Source organism: Bactrocera oleae, chromosome 2 (genome assembly GCF_042242935.1).
Source record: "Bactrocera oleae isolate idBacOlea1 chromosome 2, idBacOlea1, whole genome shotgun sequence".
NCBI classification, from domain to species: Eukaryota; Metazoa; Arthropoda; class Insecta; order Diptera; family Tephritidae; genus Bactrocera; species Bactrocera oleae.
This window is the reverse complement of record NC_091536.1, coordinates 38,538,068-38,557,278: the sequence shown is the minus strand read 5'-3', so window position 1 is coordinate 38,557,278 and position 19,211 is coordinate 38,538,068. Positions and strand designations below refer to the sequence as shown.

The window sequence follows — 19,211 nt, the reverse complement described above, 5'->3', positions numbered from 1 at the left end:
ATATAACCCTATATCTAACTCAATTAGTTTTAGGGGATACAAACAACCGTTAGGTGAACAAAACTATTATACTCTGTAGCAACAAGTTGCGAGAGTATTAAAATCATCGTTACATAACATAAAAAAACAAGAAAACCCGTTAACTTCGGTTGCACCCTTCACAAATACAAAAGATTTCTTACAAGAACTTGATTCCGAGTATTAAGTTTGTGGGGCAACTGTATGCTATAGCGATCCGATCTGAACAATTTGGAGATTATATTAACATATATATCGCCAAATAAAATATTTTTTGACGGAAGCACGATCCTTCCGTTCGTATGGCAGCTATATGCTATATATGTATATATTTAGTGATTCAATCTGAATAGGTTCTTCGGAGATTGCATAGATCATAATCCATGCCAAATTTCATGAAGGTATCCCGTCGTCCGATATCAGCGGTTCCGACAAATGAGCAGCTTCTTGTGGAGAAAAGGACGTGCCCTCTGAGTTTTACAAACTTTGTGGCAAACTTAATATACTTGGTTCAGGGAACAAAAATATTGATTGATTTTGTACTTTTTAAAATAAACTGTTAATATTCAAACATTAACATTGCTTATATCCTATTTATACTTCATTTATTACAGGTTTCGTAAAGCCAACTGTAAGTGTGAGGAAATGTTTACATCACATATCAAATAACTTAGGGTCAAATGATCGTAAATTTTTGAAATATCGTGACAAAAGCGAACCAACATACCAGTTTATAAAACTCAACAAGACTTTGAATATTACGAGTCAAAGTAATTTGGACACTGTATTTTTTACTTATAATATGAATGAATATTTGGGAATACATAGCTGGATAAATTTCATTTCAGAACACGCATTTACTATATTGAGAGAAACATTGCTTTAATTAATCACATATGCATTTCTTTTCATACATATGTATTTATATGTTATTGGCTGCGAAAAAATTAAAAAATATAAAATCAAATTACTAGAAGCATATATTATATAAAAACTAGTATCAAGGAGTTATTAATTTATTCATCTTTAATTTATAAATATTTATATATAATTAAATATCACTTATTCAAAGACTTGGATGTATGTATATAATTTTTCTCAAAATTTGTTTCAAGTAACTGTGAACAAAAAGATATCCAATTTAAAATGTTAATAATACATTCACATAGTCGAAATTAGAATTCTCCGTAAAATGTATAATCTAATATATAAAATTCTTGGGGCACGGTGTTTGTTGCCGCTGGACCGATTTTGATGAAATTTGGTATGCTTATCAGGTAGTTCTGAGAATCGGGCAACATCTATTTTTATACCCCTAAATGGTCCAGCCCAAATATTATATTTTTTTTATTTTTTGGAAAAAAAATGTTTTTTTTGCATGAATCAGCATTGAAAAATACACAAACTTTTTTTCACCCTAATTCGATCAACACTTAGTTTTTACTCGCATTTTTTTTATTTCGTTCCATCCACAGATTTATAAGATTACAATCGAATATAATAATTGTAGTACACTATAATTTTTATGTATATTTCTATCAATCAATTAGTTATCCCCGCCAGGTGTCTCCCATTGTCACTTATGAACTAGCAAAAATTATGAAGCAAAATTGAAAACATTCTCTTACAGTTTTAGTCCATTTTTTTCCAAGTTAATTTTTTTCTCATATTGAATTTAACATTATTACTTAGTGCTAAAAATATCGGTATCGCAGACATTAACATTGACAATCGTTTAACGGTACCATATTCACCTCTGCTGAGCAAAACAGTCAACACTTATATTAATGTTCCATTCTGCAGTTTTTTGAAGAACATCAAATATATTTGAAGGTATATATGTATTAATAAAATAAGTGAATTTAGAATTAAAATACTAATGTGAATATCCCTCCAAATGGATGAATGTGAAAAGGATGAAATAACGAAATACCGAAGTGGTCGGTTTATCAGCTTCAATGAAGCTACCTGGCGTATCTTGTGTTTTCAAATCATAAACAGGATCCACCATCCATTATATGTGCACCTCAAAAGCGGCCAATGTGAACAAGATCGTGCTATAATAATTGGTATATACAGTTAATCCAAGGCAGACTGAGTGCTTCTATCTGCGACTGTTTTTGGTCAATGTCACCGGACCTTTGTCATTTTAAAATATATCCCCTCTGAGTGTACATAACCAACGAACTCATGAAATACATGGTACCCTCAAGTGTTTTTTTTGGTTAGGAGATATGTAGATCGCTGCGATGACAATTTCTTCTCCATTTGATAATTTACATTTACTCAAGCTGATATCGTCAATTTCAATTAAACTCACTGTATATGCAGTGGATTTTATTGCACTCATATGAAAATGTGGAGCGCCAATGTTTAATGTATCGCATTCATTGTAATATATCGCAACACTTGCTTTGCTATGATTGTTACAATAAATGTTCTGCAAATATTTCCGTCGTGCTCTATACTCTCAACTTCTATGTGCAGCTGGTGTTTTTACAATTTTCATTTGTTTTTTTGTTTTGTTAATCAGTACATTGTTCGTGTACTACAATATATTTTCAACGAGATGTTGTGAAAGCAAATATAACTATTGGTGTTGGATGTCAGATTGAACAATAATTAATCGATAATTACTTGTATCATCATTTGGTTATTTTGTAGTACTATCTCGACTATTAAAATATTCACAAAACTGAAAACGACTATTGCCCCTTGAAATATTTTCATTTGCGACTGCATTTTGCTGCGATGGTTCGTCATTCATAAGATATGCACTGTCGTTGGTTGACGAGCTACATTCAATCTGGTGTTGGTTTAGAGCAGATTTCCAAACCTTTTTTCGTACTCTGTATTCTTTTTTACGCTTAGCTGCTGACTTAGCCGCTTTCTAAACAGGTGGCACATTTTCTCGAGCTGGTGTCTCTGGAGTTTTCTTTGCAGAGATTTTAGGTATTGTGAAATCTATAGAGTGAAAATTCGATCAATGAAAGTTAATTACAAATAGTATGGAATGTGTGTTTGTATGCTCCGTTCACGTAGTGTGTCTATCAAACAAATAGTGCCAAGTGGTCGATTGTGTTAAAGTGCCGACTACAGTTAGAATGGGGAAAAATGCACAATTGTGCGTACTTTTCCATGACTGCTTTGAACACAAGGACGACTGCACGACAGCGAAACTTTCTTGTCGGCAAATGTCGTCTTGAAGCCAGATTTTTGAACATTTCAAAGACGGCAGCGGCATATCAATAAGTTGGTGTACACAATTTCGTTGTTGCCGTTAAGCCTTTCACTTCATTGAAATGTAAATATTTTGTTCAAAGTGAAATTTTTTGTGCAAAAAAAAGCAAACAGTTCAATTTATTTTTTTTAAATTATCAATTGTTATTATAAATGATATAACAGAGATATTTTATGCTTCTGTTGGTAAGATAACGTAAGACTTGTTAAAGCTTTAAATAATTTTACATTTCACATATTATACAACATACATTGCTGCGATGTGTTTGTGGTTACCCACGTAGCTGCTCACAGCAAACAGCAAACTGTGTCGTGACGCAACTTTGAATAATCACTGATGCGGAGAAAGACTTATTCACTCCAAAAATACAATTGCTGTTGCCAGGATACTTGGTGTCATATAAATCTATCGACTTGAACTATGAATTATCCAATCAACTTTTTGAATTCATTGGGTATGCTGGGCATGAGTTGCATTTCCAGATATTTTGCCTTATAATTTGAACCCACTACGGTTTTGCGTTGGCACAAGGTTGGTCATTAAAAAATTAATAAAAGCATTATCGAAGCCAAAATTTTTAATGGCTAAATTTGATTGCCAATTGAATTCAAATATTTTCAATTTCCAGTTAGATTAGCATTTGCACTTTAATAAAGAATAATTTAATTACCTAGACAAAGTATACTTTAATTGTCTACAACTCTTCATTCCTATTTCAATTATCTTTACACAAAGTCTGAAAAAAAATTACCAAAAAAAAAATTTCTTTAAAACACATTTTTTAAAATAATAAATAACAAAACAATTTACATAGATAGTTTCGTATAAATTATGGCAAACAACAAATTATAATAATAGATATCGACATGCGGGACAATGTCGATCGAATCGTGCGAAAACGTTGTGGCGATCGAGTTAACGCGGAAAATTATGATGTGTAGGTGGAGTAGTAGGCGCGTGCTGAACGGTATTGACCGAACGACCGCTTAGGAGCGATGTCAAATCCTTTTTTGTTTGAATGTATGGGGAGCAGGGATGGTATTTTATAATTTTCAGTTGTGCCGAATATATGTGGGGCACATGTCCTGATAGCTAATTGGTTCTACATTTTGTTTTGATTAAATTTCGTGTAGAAAGTCTCCTTCCTTAATTCCTGCCCGCTTTTTTATCTCTGAATAGGTGCTCGTGGCATAATAATAACGTATTTCAACATCACAGCTTTTGACCCAGTTACAAAGATTCCACTTCTTCGTAGTTATAAATGTTATTTTAACCCATTCCTCTGTTAAAGAGGGTTTTAAGTAATTTTTATTCGAATTGTTGCCGTTTAGAATGTTGCTATCTAAAATAGTCCATAGCTTTTCAATAACATTTATATGGGATGATTGTGCTGGCGGTTTCATTACGTGAGGACAGTTATATATGAGCCACGTTTGGACGAAGTGTGCTTCTGATCATTATCCTGGTGAAAGCGAAAAGTGGACTCTTTACCCAAATCCTAAACACTTTGGGTCAAGTTATCCTTAAGAATTTTAATTAATTTTATTTGAGAACATATTAGTCAAAGCACAAACAAAAAAATTAACTGTTATTCTAATTTCTTTGGTAGTGTAGCCGTAAATTGCATATAATGGGTCAAATAAGCTGTGACGTTGAAAATCGCAGTAATTTTTGATTGCGTTAAATAAAGACGAAACTGTTATTCCAAATAAGAAAACTAAATAGTGTTACAGGCAATCCCAATAAATACTGTACAAATAAATACATTTGCGTTTCACTTTAGTCAATTCCTCTTTTAGTTTTAAAGATATGTTATTTTGAACATCTAATTTGTAAACTGTGAGCCACTGTACATAGGTATAGTGCAAAAAAGTAGTCAATGGTGCGTACTTTTCCATTACAGTTGGGGAGTATCATGTGGGGTTTTATATTCTGCCCTGTTGTTGTGCATGTTAATACTACGCGATGATGTGCTCAAGGGTGGTTTAGTTTACTCAAATGCGTGAATTTTCTTTCTGATTTCCTGAAAACATTATAGTTCATACTAATACCTATTTCATTCATTTGCTATTTCGAGGTTTTCTACTATTTTATTAGGGAGTGTTTATTATCATTCGAAATAATATTCATTGGCATTAACTTTTTTAAGATTATCTCTTTCAAATGTTGGCCGCGGCTACGTCTCAGATGATCCATCCGCCGAGTTCAATTTTAATGACTCGTCCGAGCATTTGGACTGGTAACTGGCGAATGACACGCTTGATGTTTTTCTCCAGGGCCTAAATCGAAGCGGGATTGTCCGCATAGACTTTAGACATTACATATCCAATCAAGAGTCCATAGAGAGAAGCGATGTCGCTTGGAAAGGTTGAGCGGCTTCAGTTCTTACACAAGCTATATTTTGTACGCCTTCAATTTAAGATTTCGACGTAAAGTGCGCAAAGTCCTTTCGTACGTCAGTCTGAGTTGCTGCGAACGGCGCCGAATCGACTCTCCACGATCTTCGTGTACACTCTCAGCTGCGGCCGCTATATTTTCTTCATGGCGTGATGGATGCGGTCTATTCGGTCTAACATTATCTAATAATGAATGCTGGATCTAAAAACAGGTGATGGTGTTGCGAATAGTACGTTCAGTAGGCGGATTATGTTGACAGAAAGTTGAGCGAAGCGCGCGAAACACATTCTTTACGTAATGTACATTTTCGTAATAAAGTTGAACGATTTGTAAACGTTGTTGAGTATTTTCATGATAAAATGCCAAATAACACTGCACAAAAATAGCATGACAGCTTGATACGGCTCACGAGTGATCTGTAAAAAAATGCTTTTGGAAAAAGCACCTTTACTTGGATCACCCTTTATATCACATATATTTTTTATAATTTTTATTTATGCAGAATCTATTAAACAGTATTCCGACAAATGAGCAGCTTCTTGTGGAGAAAAGGACGTGTCAGATCGATAGCTTAAAAACTGAGGAACTAGTTCGCGCATATACAGACAGACGAAAATGGAGAAATCAACTGACTTCGCCATTCTGATCATTTATTTACTAAATACTTTATGGGCTCCGTAGCTGCCCTCTGAGTGTTACAAACTTTGTGGCAAACTTAATATACTTGGTTCAGGCTATAAAAATATTAATTTATTTTATACTTTTTAAAATAAACTGTTAATATGCAAACCTTAACATTGCTTATATCCTATTTATGCTTTATTTATTACAGGTATCGTAAAGCCAACTGTAAGTGTGAGGAAATGTTTACATCACATATCAAATAACTTAGGGTCAAATGATCGTAACTTTTTGCAATATCGTGACAAAAGTAAACCAAATTACCAGTTTATAAAACTCAACAAGACTTTGAATATTACGAGTCAAAGTAATTTGGACACTGGATTTTTTACTTATAATATGAATGAATATTTGGGAATACATAGCTGGATAAATTTCATTTCAGAACACGCATTTACTATATTGAGAGAAACATTGCTTTAATTAATCACATATGTATTTCTTTTCATACATATGTATTTATATGTTATTGGCTGCGAACAAATTAAAAAATATAAAATCAAATTACTAGAAGCATATATTATATAAAAACTATTATCAAGGAATTATTAATTTATTCATCTTTAATTTATAAATAATTATATATAATTAAATATCACTTATTCAAAGACTTGGATGTACATATATAATATTTCTCAAAATTTGTTTCAAGTAACTGTGAACAAAAGGATACCCAATTTAAAATGTTAATAATACATTTACATAGTCGAAATTAGAATTCTCCGTAAAATGTATAATCTAATATATAAAATTCTTGGGGCACGGTGTTTGTTGCCGCTGGACCGATTTTGATGAAATTTGGTATACTTATCAGGTAGGTCTGAGATTCGGGCAACAACTATTTCTATACCCCTAAATGGTCCAGCCCAAATATTATTATTTTTTTAAATTTTTTGGAAAAAAATTTTTTTTTGCATGATTCAGCATTGAAAAATACACAAACTTTTTTTCACCCTCATTCGATCAACACTTAGTTTTTACTCGCATTTTTTCTATTATTTCGTTCCATCCACAGATTTATAAGATTACAATCGAATATAATAATTGTAGTATACAATAATTTTCAAATATATTTCTATTAATCAATTAGTTATCCCCGCCAGGTGTCTCCCATTGTCACTTATGAACCAGAAAAAATTACGAAGCAAAAATGAAAACATTATCTGTACAGTTTTAGTCCATTTTTTTTAACAAACAAAATGATCTTATTTGTGTCTCGATTGTAGCAGTTACTGTTATACGTATTATCTTAGTTTTTTACGGCAACTCTCAAGTTAATTTTTTTTCTCATATTGAATTTAACATTATTTCTTAGTGCTAAAAATGTCGATATCGCAGACATTAACATTGACAATCGTTTAACCGTACCATATTCACCTCTGCTGAGCAAAACAATCAACACTTATATTAATGTTCCATTCTGCAGTTTTTTGAAGAACATCAAATATATTTGAAGGTATATGTGTATTAATAAAATAAGTGAATTTAGAATTAAAATACTAATGTGAATATCCCTCCAAATGGATGAATGTGAAAAGGATGAAATAACGAAATACCTAAGTGGTCGGTTTATCAGCTTCAATGAAGCTACCTGGCGTATCTTGTGTTTTCAAATCATAAACAGGATCCACCATCCATTATATGTGCACCTCAAAAGCGGCCAATGTGAACAAGATCGTGCTATAATAATTGGTATATACAGTTAATCCAAGGCAGACTGAGTGCTTCTATCTGCGACTGTTTTTGGTCAATGTCACCGGACCTTTGTCATTTTAAAATATATCCCCTCTGAGTGTACATAACCAACGAACTCATGAAATACATGGTACCCTCAAGTGTTTTTTTTGGTTAGGAGATATGTAGATCGCTGCGATGACAATTTCTTCTCCATTTGATAATTTACATTTACTCAAGCTGATATCGTCAATTTCAATTAAACTCACTGTATATGCAGTGGATTTTATTGCACTCATATGAAAATGTGGAGCGCCAATGTTTAATGTATCGCATTCATTGTAATATATCGCAACACTTGCTTTGCTATGATTGTTACAATAAATGTTCTGCAAATATTTCCGTCGTGCTCTATACTCTCAACTTCTATGTGCAGCTGGTGTTTTTACAATTTTCATTTGTTTTTTTGTTTTGTTAATCAGTACATTGTTCGTGTACTACAATATATTTTCAACGAGATGTTGTGAAAGCAAATATAACTATTGGTGTTGGATGTCAGATTGAACAATAATTAATCGATAATTACTTGTATCATCATTTGGTTATTTTGTAGTACTATCTCGACTATTAAAATATTCACAAAACTGAAAACGACTATTGCCCCTTGAAATATTTTCATTTGCGACTGCATTTTGCTGCGATGGTTCGTCATTCATAAGATATGCACTGTCGTTGGTTGACGAGCTACATTCAATCTGGTGTTGGTTTAGAGCAGATTTCCAAACCTTTTTTCGTACTCTGTATTCTTTTCTACGCTTAGCTGCTGACTTAGCCGCTTTCTAAACAGGTGGCACATTTTCTCGAGCTGGTGTCTCTGGAGTTTTCTTTGCAGAGATTTTAGGTATTGTGAAATCTATAGAGTGAAAATTCGATCAATGAAAGTTAATTACAAATAGTATGGAATGTGTGTTTGTATGCTCCGTTCACGTAGTGTGTCTATCAAACAAATAGTGCCAAGTGGTCGATTGTGTTAAAGTGCCGACTACAGTTAGAATGGGGAAAAATGCACAATTGTGCGTACTTTTCCATGACTGCTTTGAACACAAGGACGACTGCACGACAGCGAAACTTTCTTGTCGGCAAATGTCGTCTTGAAGCCAGATTTTTGAACATTTCAAAGACGGCAGCGGCATATCAATAAGTTGGTGTACACAATTTCGTTGTTGCCGTTAAGCCTTTCACTTCATTGAAATGTAAATATTTTGTTCAAAGTGAAATTTTTTGTGCAAAAAAAAGCAAACAGTTCAATTTATTTTTTTTAAATTATCAATTGTTATTATAAATGATATAACAGAGATATTTTATGCTTCTGTTGGTAAGATAACGTAAGACTTGTTAAAGCTTTAAATAATTTTACATTTCACATATTATACAACATACATTGCTGCGATGTGTTTGTGGTTACCCACGTAGCTGCTCACAGCAAACAGCAAACTGTGTCGTGACGCAACTTTGAAAAATCACTGATGCGGAGAAAGACTTATTCACTCCAAAAATACAATTGCTGTTGCCAGGATACTTGGTGTCATATAAATCTATCGACTTGAACTATGAATTATCCAATCAACTTTTTGAATTCATTGGGTATGCTGGGCATGAGTTGCATTTCCAGATATTTTGCCTTATAATTTGAACCCACTACGGTTTTCCGTTGGCACAAGGTTGGTCATTAAAAAATTAATAAAAGCATTATCGAAGCCAAAATTTTTAATGGCTAAATTTGATTGCCAATTGAATTCAAATATTTTCAATTTCCAGTTAGATTAGCATTTGCACTTTAATAAAGAATAATTTAATTACCTAGACAAAGTATACTTTAATTGTCTACAACTCTTCATTCCTATTTCAATTATCTTTACACAAAGTCTGAAAAAAAAATTACCAAAAAAAAATATTTCTTTAAAACACATTTTTTAAAATAATAAATAACAAAACAATTTACATAGATAGTTTCGTATAAATTATGGCAAACAACAAATTATAATAATAGATATCGACATGCGGGACAATGTCGATCGAATCGTGCGAAAACGTTGTGGCGATCGAGTTAACGCGGAAAATTATGATGTGTAGGTGGAGTAGTAGGCGCGTGCTGAACGGTATTGACCGAACGACCGCTTAGGAGCGATGTCAAATCCTTTTTTGTTTGAATGTATGGGGAGCAGGGATGGTATTTTATAATTTTTAGTTGTGCCGAATATATGTGGGGCACATGTCCTGATAGCTAATTGGTTCTACATTTTGTTTTGATTAAATTTCGTGTAGAAAGTCTCCTTCCTTAATTCCTGCCCGCTTTTTTATCTCTGAATAGGTGCTCGTGGCATAATAATAACGTATTTCAACATCACAGCTTTTGACCCAGTTACAAAGATTCCACTTCTTCGTAGTTATAAATGTTATTTTAACCCATTCCTCTGTTAAAGAGGGTTTTAAGTAATTTTTATTCGAATTGTTGCCGTTTAGAATGTTGCTATCTAAAATAGTCCATAGATTTTCAATAACATTTATATGGGATGATTGTGCTGGCGGTTTCATTACGTGAGGACAGTTATATATGAGCCACGTTTGGACGAAGTGTGCTTCTGATCATTATCCTGGTGAAAGCGAAAAGTGGACTCTTTACCCAAATCCTAAACACTTTGGGTCAAGTTATCCTTAAGAATTTTAATTAATTTTATTTGAGAACATATTAGTCAAAGCACAAACAAAAAAATTAACTGTTATTCTAATTTCTTTGGTAGTGTAGCCGTAAATTGCATATAATGGGTCAAATAAGCTGTGACGTTGAAAATCGCAGTAATTTTTGATTGCGTTAAATAAAGACGAAACTGTTATTCCAAATAAGAAAACTAAATAGTGTTACAGGCAATCCCAATAAATACTGTACAAATAAATACATTTGCGTTTCACTTTAGTCAATTCCTCTTTTAGTTTTAAAGATATGTTATTTTGAACATCTAATTTGTAAACTGTGAGCCACTGTACATAGGTATAGTGCAAAAAAGTAGTCAATGGTGCGTACTTTTCCATTACAGTTGGGGAGTATCATGTGGGGTTTTATATTCTGCCCTGTTGTTGTGCATGTTAATACTACGCGATGATGTGCTCAAGGGTGGTTTAGTTTACTCAAATGCGTGAATTTTCTTTCTGATTTCCTGAAAACATTATAGTTCATACTAATACCTATTTCATTCATTTGCTATTTCGAGGTTTTCTACTATTTTATTAGGAAAATATCATTCGAAATAATATTCATTGGCATTAACTTTTTTAAGATTATCTCTTTCAAATGTTGGCCGCGGCTACGTCTCAGATGATCCATCCGCCGAGTTCAATTTTAATGACTCGTCCGAGCATTTGGACTGGTAACTGGCGAATGACACGCTTGATGTTTTTCTCCAGGGCCTAAATCGAAGCGGGATTGTCCGCATAGACTTTAGACATTACATATCCAATCAAGAGTCCATAGAGAGAAGCGATGTCGCTTGGAAAGGTTGAGCGGCTTCAGTTCTTACACAAGCTATATTTTGTACGCCTTCAATTTAAGATTTCGACGTAAAGTGCGCAAAGTCCTTTCGTACGTCAGTCTGAGTTGCTGCGAACGGCGCCGAATCGACTCTCCACGATCTTCGTGTACACTCTCAGCTGCGGCCGCTATATTTTCTTCATGGCGTGATGGATGCGGTCTATTCGGTCTAACATTATCTAATAATGAATGCTGGATCTAAAAACAGGTGATGGTGTTGCGAATAGTACGTTCAGTAGGCGGATTATGTTGACAGAAAGTTGAGCGAAGCGTGCGAAACACATTCTTTACGTAATGTACATTTTCGTAATAAAGTTGAACGATTTGTAAACGTTGTTGAGTATTTTCATGATAAAATGCCAAATAACACTGCACAAAAATAGCATGACAGCTTGATACGGCTCACGAGTGATCTGTAAAAAAATGCTTTTGGAAAAAGCACCTTTACTTGGATCACCCTTTATATCACATATATTTTTTATAATTTTTATTTATGCAGAATCTATTAAACAGTATTCCGACAAATGAGCAGCTTCTTGTGGAGAAAAGGACGTGTCAGATCGATAGCTTAAAAACTGAGGAACTAGTTCGCGCATATACAGACAGACGAAAATGGAGAAATCAACTGACTTCGCCATTCTGATCATTTATTTACTAAATACTTTATGGGCTCCGTAGCTGCCCTCTGAGTGTTACAAACTTTGTGGCAAACTTAATATACTTGGTTCAGGCTATAAAAATATTAATTTATTTTATACTTTTTAAAATAAACTGTTAATATGCAAACCTTAACATTGCTTATATCCTATTTATGCTTTATTTATTACAGGTATCGTAAAGCCAACTGTAAGTGTGAGGAAATGTTTACATCACATATCAAATAACTTAGGGTCAAATGATCGTAACTTTTTGCAATATCGTGACAAAAGTAAACCAAATTACCAGTTTATAAAACTCAACAAGACTTTGAATATTACGAGTCAAAGTAATTTGGACACTGGATTTTTTACTTATAATATGAATGAATATTTGGGAATACATAGCTGGATAAATTTCATTTCAGAACACGCATTTACTATATTGAGAGAAACATTGCTTTAATTAATCACATATGTATTTCTTTTCATACATATGTATTTATATGTTATTGGCTGCGAACAAATTAAAAAATATAAAATCAAATTACTAGAAGCATATATTATATAAAAACTATTATCAAGGAATTATTAATTTATTCATCTTTAATTTATAAATAATTATATATAATTAAATATCACTTATTCAAAGACTTGGATGTACATATATAATATTTCTCAAAATTTGTTTCAAGTAACTGTGAACAAAAGGATACCCAATTTAAAATGTTAATAATACATTTACATAGTCGAAATTAGAATTCTCCGTAAAATGTATAATCTAATATATAAAATTCTTGGGGCACGGTGTTTGTTGCCGCTGGACCGATTTTGATGAAATTTGGTATACTTATCAGGTAGGTCTGAGATTCGGGCAACAACTATTTCTATACCCCTAAATGGTCCAGCCCAAATATTATTATTTTTTTAAATTTTTTGGAAAAAAATTTTTTTTTGCATGATTCAGCATTGAAAAATACACAAACTTTTTTTCACCCTCATTCGATCAACACTTAGTTTTTACTCGCATTTTTTCTATTATTTCGTTCCATCCACAGATTTATAAGATTACAATCGAATATAATAATTGTAGTATACAATAATTTTCAAATATATTTCTATTAATCAATTAGTTATCCCCGCCAGGTGTCTCCCATTGTCACTTATGAACCAGAAAAAATTACGAAGCAAAAATGAAAACATTATCTGTACAGTTTTAGTCCATTTTTTTTAACAAACAAAATGATCTTATTTGTGTCTCGATTGTTACAGTTACTGTTATACGTATTATCTTAGTTTTTTACGGCAACTCTCAAGTTAATTTTTTTTCTCATATTGAATTTAACATTATTTCTTAGTGCTAAAAATGTCGATATCGCAGACATTAACATTGACAATCGTTTAACCGTACCATATTCACCTCTGCTGAGCAAAACAATCAACACTTATATTAATGTTCCATTCTGCAGTTTTTTGAAGAACATCAAATATATTTGAAGGTATATGTGTATTAATAAAATAAGTGAATTTAGAATTAAAATACTAATGTGAATATCCCTCCAAATGGATGAATGTGAAAAGGATGAAATAACGAAATACCGAAGTGGTCGGTTTATCAGCTTCAATGAAGCTACCTGGCGTATCTTGTGTTTTCAAATCATAAACAGGATCCACCATCCATTATATGTGCACCTCAAAAGCGGCCAATGTGAACAAGATCGTGCTATAATAATTGGTATATACAGTTACTGAGTGCTTCTATCTGCGACTGTTTTTGGTCAATGTCACCGGACCTTTGTCATTTTAAAATATATCCCCTCTGAGTGTACATAACCAACGAACTCATGAAATACATGGTACCCTCAAGTGTTTTTTTTGGTTAGGAGATATGTAGATCGCTGCGATGACAATTTCTTCTCCATTTGATAATTTACATTTACTCAAGCTGATATCGTCAATTTCAATTAAACTCACTGTATATGCAGTGGATTTTATTGCACTCATATGAAAATGTGGAGCGCCAATGTTTAATGTATCGCATTCATTGTAATATATCGCAACACTTGCTTTGCTATGATTGTTACAACAAATGTTCTGCAAATATTTCCGTCGTGCTCTATACTCTCAACTTCTATGTGCAGCTGGTGTTTTTACAATTTTCATTTGTTTTTTTGTTTTGTTAATCAGTACATTGTTCGTGTACTACAATATATTTTCAACGAGATGTTGTGAAAGCAAATATAACTATTGGTGTTGGATGTCAGATTGAACAATAATTAATCGATAATTACTTGTATCATCATTTGGTTATTTTGTAGTACTATCTCGACTATTAAAATATTCACAAAACTGAAAACGACTATTGCCTCTTGAAATATTTTCATTTGCGACTGCATTTTGCTGCGATGGTTCGTCATTCATAAGATATGCACTGTCGTTGGTTGACGAGCTACATTCAATCTGGTGTTGGTTTAGAGCAGATTTCCAAACCTTTTTTCGTACTCTGTATTCTTTTTTACGCTTAGCTGCTGACTTAGCCGCTTTCTAAACAGGTGGCACATTTTCTCGAGCTGGTGTCTCTGGAGTTTTCTTTGCAGAGATTTTAGGTATTGTGAAATCTATAGAGTGAAAAATTCGATCAATGAAAGTTAATTACAAATAGTATGGAATGTGTGTTTGTATGCTCCGTTCACGTAGTGTGTCTATCAAACAAATAGTGCCAAGTGGTCGATTGTGTTAAAGTGCCGACTACAGTTAGAATGGGGAAAAATGCACAATTGTGCGTACTTTTCCATGACTGCTTTGAACACAAAGACGACTGCACGACAGCGAAACTTTCTTGTCGGCAAATGTCGTCTTGAAGCCAGATTTTTGAACATTTCAAAGACGGCAGCGGCTTATCAATAAGTTGGTGTACACAATTTCGTTGTTGCCGTTAAGCCTTTCACTTCATTGAAATGTAAATATTTTGTTCAAAGTGAAATTTTTTGTGCAAAAAAAAGGAAACAGTTCAATTTATTTTTTTTAAATTATCAATTGTTATTATAAATGATATAACAGAGATATTTTATGCTTCTGTTGGTAAGATAACGTAAGACTTGTTAAAGCTTTAAATAATTTTACATTTTACATATTAATGGAAACCCTACGTATTAATGGAACCCCTACCCTATGTATGTGCCAATGCGCAGCAACAATCCGATCAAGCATACGTATCGAAATGTATGTAAGTCGGAGAGTGAGCGCAAAACAACTACATACATTGCTACGATGTGTTTATGGTTACACACACCCACGTAGCTGCTCACAGCAAACAGCAAATTGTGTCGCCAGGATTGCCAGGATACTTGCTGTCATATAAATCTATCGACTTGAGCTATAAATTATCCAATCGACCTTTTGTATTCATTGGATATGCTGGGCATGAGTTGCGTCTCCAGATATTTTGCCTCATAATTTGAACCAACTACGGTTTTGCAATGGCATAAGGTTAGTCATTAAAAAATTAATAGAAGCATTATCGAAGCCAAAATTTTTAATGGCTAAATTTGATTGACAATTAAATTCAAATACTTTCAATTTCCAATTAGATTAGCAATTGCACTTTAATAAAGAATAATTTAATTACCTAGATAAAGTATACTTTAATTGTCTACAACTCTTCATTCCTATTTCAATTATCCATTAATTACCCAAAGTCCGAAAAAGAAAAATTACCAAAAAAAAATATTTCTTTAAAACGCATTGATATACATAGACATTATTTCAACGTCACAGCTTATTTGACCCAGTTATAAAGATTGCAATTCTTCTTAGTTGTAGGTGGTATTTTAACCCATTCCTCTGTTTAAGCGGGTTTTAAGTAATTTTTATTCGAAATGTTGCCTTTTAGAATGTTGCTATCTAAAATAGTCCACTGATTTTCAATAACATTTAAATTTGCATTAAAGTTTTATTACGTGAGGACAGTTACAAGTATATATGAGCGTTTGAACGAAGTGTGCTTCTGATCATTATCCTGGTGAAAGCGAAGAGTGGACTCTTTACCCAAATCCTAAACACTTTGGGTCAAGTTATCCTTAAGAATTCTAATCATTTTTATTTGAGAACATATTAGTCAAAGCACAAACAAAAAAATTAACTGTTATTCTAATTTGTTTTGTAGTGTAGCCGTAAATTGCATATAATGGGTCAAATAAGCTGTGACGTTGAAAAAGGCAGTATCAAACGTTAAATAAAGTCGAAACTGTTATTCCAAATAAAAAAAACTAAATAGTGTTACAGGCAATCCCAATAAATACTGTACAAATAAATACATTTGCGTTTTAATTTAGTCAATTCTTCTTTTAGTTTTAAAGATATGTTATTTTGAACATCTAATTTGTAAACTGTGAGCCACTGTACATAGGTATAGTGCAAAAAAGTAGTCAATGGTGCGTACTTTTCCATTACAGTTGGGGAGTATCATATGGAATTTTACTCAAATGCGTGAATTTTCTTTCTGATTTCCTGAAAACATAATAGTTCATACTAATACCTATTTCATTCATTTGCAATTTCAAGGTTTCCTGATGTTTTATTAGGGAGTGTATATTATCATTCGAAATATCATTCATTAGCATTAATTTTTTTAAGATTATCTCTTTCAAATGTTGGCCGCGGCCTCGTCTCAGATGATCCATCAGCCGAGTTCAATTTTAATGGCTCGTTCGAGCATTTGGACTGGTAACTGGCGAATGACACGCTTGATGTTTTTTTCCAAGGCCTAAATCGAAGCGGGATTGACCGCATAGACTTTAGACATTACATATCCAATCAAGAGTCCATAGAGAGAAGCGATGTCGCTTGGAAAGGTTGAGCGGCTTCAGTTCTTACACAAGCTATATTTTGTACGCCTTCAATTTAAGATTTCGACGTATAGTGCGCAAAGTCGTTCCGTATGTCGGTCTGAGTTGTGTACACTCTCAGCTGCGGCCGCTATATTTTGTTCATTGCGCGATGGATGCGGTCTAACATTGTCCAATAATGAATGCTGGCTCTAAAAATAGATGATAGTGTTGCGAATAGTACGTTCAGTAGGCCGATTCTTTACGTAATGTAAATTTTCGTAATAAAGTTGAACGATTTGTAAACGTTGTTGAGTCTTTTCATGATAAAATGCCATATAATACTGCACAAAAATAGCATGACAGCTTGATACGGCTTACGTGTGAAAAAATGCTATTGGAAAAAGTACCTTTACTTGGATCATCCTTTATATCATATATATTTTTTATTATTTTTATTTATGCAGAATCTATTTAACATTATTACTTTGGTGTATTTTCACTTCTTCTCATCAGCTTCAGTGCTATCAACCACAGTGAAAATTCATGTTAAACTGCCTTTGTTATGTCCTACCAAGAGGAGGCTTAGACTCATTTAATCATCCCGGGCCCCTAAGTGAATATTTAGTCTAGAAGACACTATTATTGAAGTGGAGACGCGGCATCTTGCTAGTTAGTATAGGTACGTCTCCATGCAAATTGTGATTTTTCTAACAACGCTAGTACAATTTCGAAATCAGATCATAGATATAATTATGCATACCAATTTAGCTAGTAGTAGCCCGCCACACAGTTCAAGTCGTGGTAGACTTATTGTTTTTAAAGGAACCATATTTGCTTTTGCTACTAGTTCGTGGCTTTTGGTCGCGGTGTCGCTTTGTTTGCGAACATATTATATATAGTGGTGCAATGGGCCTTTTCAGAGGCATCACAGAAGCCGTGGAGTTCGACTTTGTGCTCTGAGGCATAGTTTACCCATCGTGGGATTTTATCTGTGTGATATCATTTATTTTGCTCGCAAACTGGGACCACTATTCTAAACGAGGTGGTTTTACTTGTTTATCCTAGTCGGTTCCATCTAGCCATAATTCTTGTATTAGGATTTCGGCTTGTATCATAAATGGCGAAAGCCATGCTGCGGGGTCGAAAAGTTTTGCCATAGAGGATAGAATTTGTCACTTTTTTATGGCGGATAATGCAGATATTGACTCTGATGTGTATAAAAACTGGTCAGATATCGCATTCCATTGGATCCACTGAATTTGTGTTGTACTTTCCTTTTCGAATTTAAGTAAATTAGAATCTAACAAATTTTCATTTTGTATATTTTTTAAAATATTAGGGTGGTTCGCTGTTATCTTTTTCAACGGATACCCTGCGGCTTTGAGGGCTTGTACCACTTGTGATAGTGACTCGTATGCTTGTGAAAGACTGTAACTTCCAGACAGGATATCGTCTACATACCTTTGTGTTTTTAACACCTGGGTTGACAGAGGAAATTCTGACTTGGTGTTTTCTGCCAATTTGTGCAGTGTTCGAATGGCTAGATATGGAGCACAGTTAACGCCAAAGGTAACTGTTTTTAATTTATAGTCGCGTAGTAGACTATTGGGAGATTTTCGGAAAATAATTCGCTAAAAATCATGATCGTCTTTATGTACGACTATTTGTCGATACATTTTCTGAACGCCCCTATTGAATAGCTAGTGGATCTTGAGTCAATGAAGACCACGATGACTTTTGTTGTTTTTTTATCTGGCTTTACTACTGCGTGATGAGGTAAGTAAAATTGATAGTATTAGCCATTGATGATTTTTTCGCATGGGCTTACTTCCTCCATGTGGTCCAAATGGAGGTGTTCTTCTAACACACCATCATATTCTGATTTGAGCTCGCCTTAAGCCGTAGGTAGGTTTTTTTCCATACTTTGAAACTGCTGTATTGTAGGTGCGAGAGTGACCTAAGGCGATTGTGTTGAGAAATTGTGGTTTAAGTTAGTCATGATCTAGTGATTGTGGCTTCGTAAAACGCTTTACAATACTGATCTTCTGGGGTTGTAATTGAAATGGGGGGCAGTTCTTCTAACTTCCAAAATTTTCTCACTTGTGTATTGAGGTATTCGTTTGAGATTTCCTTAACTTGAGCTGTCATGG

The 19,211-nt window shown here is 33.5% G+C and overlaps 1 protein-coding gene and 3 long non-coding RNA genes across 32 annotated transcripts in view; 1 reads left to right on the top strand and 3 right to left on the bottom strand.

The window, feature by feature from the left end:
• Window positions 1–19,211, top strand: part of 5PtaseI (inositol polyphosphate-5-phosphatase A) — a 600,945-nt gene that overhangs the window by 470,913 nt on the left and 110,821 nt on the right. For 25 of the 29 annotated variants that reach the window (XM_070112999.1, XM_070112992.1, XM_070113012.1 and 22 more), the window contains 3 exons: window positions 633–788; window positions 6,489–7,151; window positions 12,427–12,885. In XM_070112999.1, coding sequence (XP_069969100.1) covers window positions 633–788; window positions 6,489–6,760 — 428 coding nt within the window. In that variant the 3' untranslated portion in view covers window positions 6,761–7,151; window positions 12,427–12,885. Of the gene's footprint in view, window positions 1–632; window positions 789–6,488; window positions 7,152–12,426; window positions 12,886–19,211 lie in introns of those variants that run through there. The other 4 variants (XM_070113011.1, XM_070113013.1, XM_070113017.1 and 1 more) reach the window with 3 other exon arrangements.
• Window positions 1,863–3,897, bottom strand: LOC138858944 (uncharacterized). The gene is made up of 2 exons (XR_011397980.1): window positions 2,158–3,897; window positions 1,863–2,075 (listed from the first exon to the last, which is right to left on the bottom strand). It is a non-coding gene; the product is annotated as an uncharacterized lncRNA (long non-coding RNA).
• Window positions 7,378–8,804, bottom strand: LOC118681872 (uncharacterized). Its single transcript, XR_004977615.2, has 2 exons — window positions 8,100–8,804; window positions 7,378–8,017 (listed from the first exon to the last, which is right to left on the bottom strand). It is a non-coding gene; the product is annotated as an uncharacterized lncRNA (long non-coding RNA).
• Window positions 13,316–14,581, bottom strand: LOC138858943 (uncharacterized). Its single transcript, XR_011397979.1, has 2 exons — window positions 14,026–14,581; window positions 13,316–13,955 (listed from the first exon to the last, which is right to left on the bottom strand). It is a non-coding gene; the product is annotated as an uncharacterized lncRNA (long non-coding RNA).